The sequence below is a fragment of the Raphanus sativus genome, chromosome 9 (genome assembly GCF_000801105.2).
Source record: "Raphanus sativus cultivar WK10039 chromosome 9, ASM80110v3, whole genome shotgun sequence".
Classification (NCBI taxonomy): domain Eukaryota; kingdom Viridiplantae; phylum Streptophyta; class Magnoliopsida; order Brassicales; family Brassicaceae; genus Raphanus; species Raphanus sativus.
Genome location: NC_079519.1, coordinates 24,845,979 through 24,850,378, shown reverse-complemented (window position 1 = coordinate 24,850,378; position 4,400 = coordinate 24,845,979). Strand labels below are relative to the sequence as shown.

At 38.8% G+C, this 4,400-nt stretch overlaps 1 protein-coding gene across 1 annotated transcript; it reads right to left on the bottom strand.

Annotated features, from left to right (window-relative positions):
• Window positions 1-1,406: 1,406 nt before the first annotated feature.
• On the bottom strand, window positions 1,407-3,795 carry LOC108823940 (classical arabinogalactan protein 9). Its single transcript, XM_018597258.2, has 2 exons — window positions 3,224-3,795; window positions 1,407-1,672 (listed from the first exon to the last, which is right to left on the bottom strand). Exons 1-2 carry the CDS (start codon window positions 3,710-3,712, stop codon window positions 1,607-1,609), a joined length of 555 nt encoding a protein of 184 aa, XP_018452760.1. The 5' UTR covers window positions 3,713-3,795; the 3' UTR covers window positions 1,407-1,606.
• Between the last annotated feature and the right edge of the window lie 605 nt (window positions 3,796-4,400).

The window sequence follows — 4,400 nt, the reverse complement described above, 5'->3', positions numbered from 1 at the left end:
GACAATGTAGGCCGCTTATCTTACAACCAACATGATGCTTTAAGATTCTCTGCCGTATATTCTCTTTGTTATGTTCAACTTCCTTACCTTTGAACTTTCTCTTCTTCTTAGCCCTCCTCCTCTTTCTCTCTTCCTGTGTAAGCTCTGACTCATCCTTAATCTTCCCTGTCCCCAAAAATATTTCCTCTGGAGCAAGCATTGCTGCATCTGACACTGCCACTGGCGCAACCTGTACACATAGAAGATGTTGCTAAGTACAATGGTGCTCTCATCTCAATCAAACAAAAAAAACAGATGAAAGGAAACAACCATAAGACACTACTACAACCAGGTTTGATGGAAAAGTCAAGATTTGGAACGGAGACAGACAGAAGAATGACTCACTTGTAGTGATATTTAGGTATGCCGGATGCAGATACAGTGAGATGATCCTTGTTATGGTTGTTTGTTCCACCATGGCTGTGGTGCTGCATTCTCATGTGGCTGTAGCGATGGTGTGTTTGAGTTTTTGTCGAAATGTTCATTCTCTTTCTCCCTTTTTCACTTGAAGGTTTGGACTATGTTAGTGAATTTTTGTTAAAACGTCATTGAACCTTACTTTATTAAAAATCATGTTGTCTTGATCTGTATGGTTAGAACTAAGTAATTCTTATATCACCAACTTTTTTTTAGATATGTCGGGTCAGGGTGTTAGAAAACATGTCTAGGTATAATTAGAGTTCAATATGATAGTACTTGTGACGGGTTTTGTGTTGTTCACAATTACATGTATTTTCTTTCAATCCTTAAAAACTTATAAAACAGAGAACTCACGCCGTGTGTCTCTTGGTGTGTTCCTGGAAGTTTATTCATTGTTCAAGTTATGTTCTTTCTCGTATTTTCTGTTCCTCTTTGTTGTGAACTCCTAAGTTCCGTATAAGATGTTTGAGAAATGGTTTGTTTCACACCTTCCAGACAAAACCTTATAGGGTTTTGCCAAAAGCATTAATACCCGTTACAAGCTACATAAAATTACTCTTTCCGTTTTAAAATATTACATGTTTTGGATTTTTTCACACAGATTAATAAAACATATTAAATTTAAATATTAAATACATAATTTTCTATAATTATTTATTTTCCATGATTTTAAACCAATAAGAATTCAGTAAATACAATTTTTTTTTTGAAATTTACAATTAATCATTATTATTTGATTGAAAATATAAAAGGATGTATCTTTTGAAACAAAACTTTTTCTTATAATATATATCTTCACGAAACGGAGGAAGTGTTTGAAATCTTTTGACAAATTTATGTGTGTTTTTCCTCTTCTAGGTTTGATTGCCCAATAGTTTTGTATGTGTGTTTGAAACCCCATCAAGAAAGAGGTCAGAGGCAAAAGAACAGGGATAACACACATGGAAGAAATCAATTTATAGTACACTAATAATCAAATAAAAGGATAAGTAGCCACAAAATATCTAAAAAATACTGATATCTCCATCTCAGCACTCGATAAATGATAACAATCCCAAAGAATTCAGTCCCCAAAGTAATAACAATGAACGTTAACAAACATCGACATAAAAATAATTGCAAAGAACACCGTGGAAAAGCCTCCCCCTTAGATCATAAACCAAACGAGAACAGATCCAAGTATCAGGCTGGAAACCGTCTTGGTTGCACCATTCTGCAAAACATAAAAAAAAGTTGGGATCAGCATTTCATTTTTATTGGTTAGAGGAGCATCTTTATTTATGAAGTTATAATTCCATCGAAGTTAATTTCAAAACAGAACTTTTCAGAGATCCTAATCATAAAGTAATTTTCGAGAATTCCGTGATTCATGCATGCTTTTGCACTATTTTATTCACTAAAAAACTATTTTATGACAAAAAAAAAGTAAACTAGATCTACTTTTTTTTAAGTAGATTTTTCTTTTTTTATGAAAGTAGATATAGTTGTACAATAGAAATTGCTCCAAACGTTATGGTAGACTCTCTTTCTTCTCTCTAGAATTTTCTCAAGAGAGAAAGTGTCGTGGTGGTCCCTGTCTTTTCTTTTGTTTTGTATTCGTGGAGGAGAAGGAGCGATGAATCGTTTCTTACTTGCTCCTCTGCTTTCGGCTCCGAGATGGAGATGTTACTAACTCTGTCGCCGGCTTATGACCCCGGGGGGGTGGAGGTTTTTGCAGCTCTGCGTCGCCGGCTTATGTTTCTGGAGGGTGAAGGCTATCGAAGCTCTACGCTGCCGGCGTTCTGTGACAATGGGTTGTGGTTTGGGTTTCAATTGAGGTGTTGGAGTGATACCGTTTACCTCTTGTTTAAGCCTTGTGGTTTCGGTCTGCTAGGATGAGATCTCGACAGACGATGAAGCTCTCTGACGGCGGTGATTAAGAGATAACGGTGGTGTTTGGGTGATGGAGGTTCGGGATCTCTTAATCTCGTGTTTTCGTGGTTTGGCTTGGAGGCTGTCGTTGTGAATTCGTCGTTGTTTGACGGATTTTCCATGATAGGAGTTAATCCGTGCTGTGGTTAGTGGAGATTCCGGTGGGTTTCCGGCGTCCACCGCTAGTTTACCGGCGCCAAGGGAGAAGACCAGATTTGTGACACGTGTTTCACTCGATGGTGAGGTGAAAACACGTGTGTTGTAACGTGTTGGGTTGGTCGGCTTGACCTTGGGTTCGTCGGTTTTTTTGGGCCTTGCTGTTTATGCCCGTGTTTCAGTCTGTTCTTTATGTCGGGCCTTATGTTTGTATAGTTTTGTCTTAGGGCTTGGGCTTAGACCCATTAATAATATATATTAGATGGCAAAAAAAAAAAGAAATTGCCCCAACAAACTTTTAAAATCAAATATTACTGGTCCGGGACAAATGGACACGTGGAAGTTAATTATGTTCACGTGCTGACGTGCATACTGCCAACTCACGTGACTTCTGAAACCCCATGCGCAACGGCTCGAGTTCGAAGATCTCGAGACAGAAGCTACAGCAACGGTCCGAAAATCGGCGAAACTGAACCGGCGCGGATTAGGATTCCCTTGCTAAATTGCGCTTATAAACGCTAACTTTAGAACATACTAAGGCTACCTTTGTTAAATCGCGCTAAACATGTGAATCAAGAACAGTTTTAAATCTAACTAGTGATTATCTATCTAGTGCAAGCTTAAGTGAACGAGTGTTAATCTCAGATCTGAAACGCATTGTGTAAGATCCAAGTCAAATGTAATAAAATGTACGGACCTGGTCATTTGAATCGGTGGAAGGTCCTGGAGAGAGCGAATCGATGCTCGGTCCCGGAGCATCAGTTGCCGGAAGCGGCGGGCTAGACAACGGTGATGAAGAAGGAGCGTCTGGCTTCGTTGTCGGAGCAAGAGCCGGAACCTGAGCGGGAGGAGATGCAAGAGGAGCTGGAGGAGGAGTAGCCACGGGAGGAGGAGTTGCTGGAGGAGGGGAAACGACGGGGGGAGGAGTAGCGACGGGAGGAGGAGTTGCTGGAGGTGGAGAAGCGACGGGAGGAGGAGTAGCGACGGGGGGAGGAGCGGTGGTGGCTGGAGGAGGTGAAGTGGTGGCTGGTGGAGGAGCTGAGACAGGAGGAGGAGTCGCAGCTGGTGGTGGAGTGGTTGGAGTCGGTGGTGCTGGTGTAGCTGTTGGTGGTGAAGACGGAGCTTGACCTCCGACGCCGGCGATGAGGACTATGCAGATCGCAAGGATAACAAATTGGCGACCCATCTCTTTCTTTCTTTCTTTTGTTTTTATTTCTAATTGTGAAGTGCAGTCTGAGTGATGGTTCAATGTACAGGAAATGTACAAGGAGGAAAATGAGTTATTTAAATAGCAAAAAGTGGAATCACATCAAAAACGCAGATACATGGCGTCGTATTGAAGCCATGTGAAAGTTGGCGGTGCTAGATCTGGTGACACGTTGACGAGTTTATCAGATTATAATGATGGGATGTGTATGAGTTGTATGATTGTATCAATTAGACTACACAGAATGTTTGAATCATTTTAAGGTGGGCACTGAGCCTCCCAATATCCAAAATTTTATAGATATTTTTTTTCCGTAAACTAAATTTAATAGATATTCTCGCTCTATTTCGGATGAATAATAAAATTTTCTGATTTGAATTGATCTGCAAAATTTTAGATGTATTTGGTGTTTCGAATTTCCGAAAATCGATACTTTTTTATCAGATATCTAATGCGAACCATAAAAGAATTATAAAATCAACAAAAAATAATAAGATTTCATTTAAATAATTTTAAAACTACATTTTTAAAACTTTTTAGAAAACTAAATAATTATTTTAATGAATAAAAATATAAAGTTTATATAAAGATATACAAACTATGTAATTTATATACATATACATATATATAATAGACTGGATATCCATTTTTTAAATATTAATATTTA

What these genes read in the sequence shown, in the direction of transcription:
- LOC108823940 (XM_018597258.2), bottom strand. Translation starts at nt 3,712, where the DNA reads ATGGGTCGCCAATTTGTTATCCTTGCGATCTGCATAGTCCTCATCGCC. An exon ending in CCACCGATTCAAATGACCAG is followed by an intron (nt 1,673 to 3,223) that starts GTCCGTACATTT and finishes TATGTTTTGCAG; the next exon opens with AATGGTGCAACCAAGACGGT.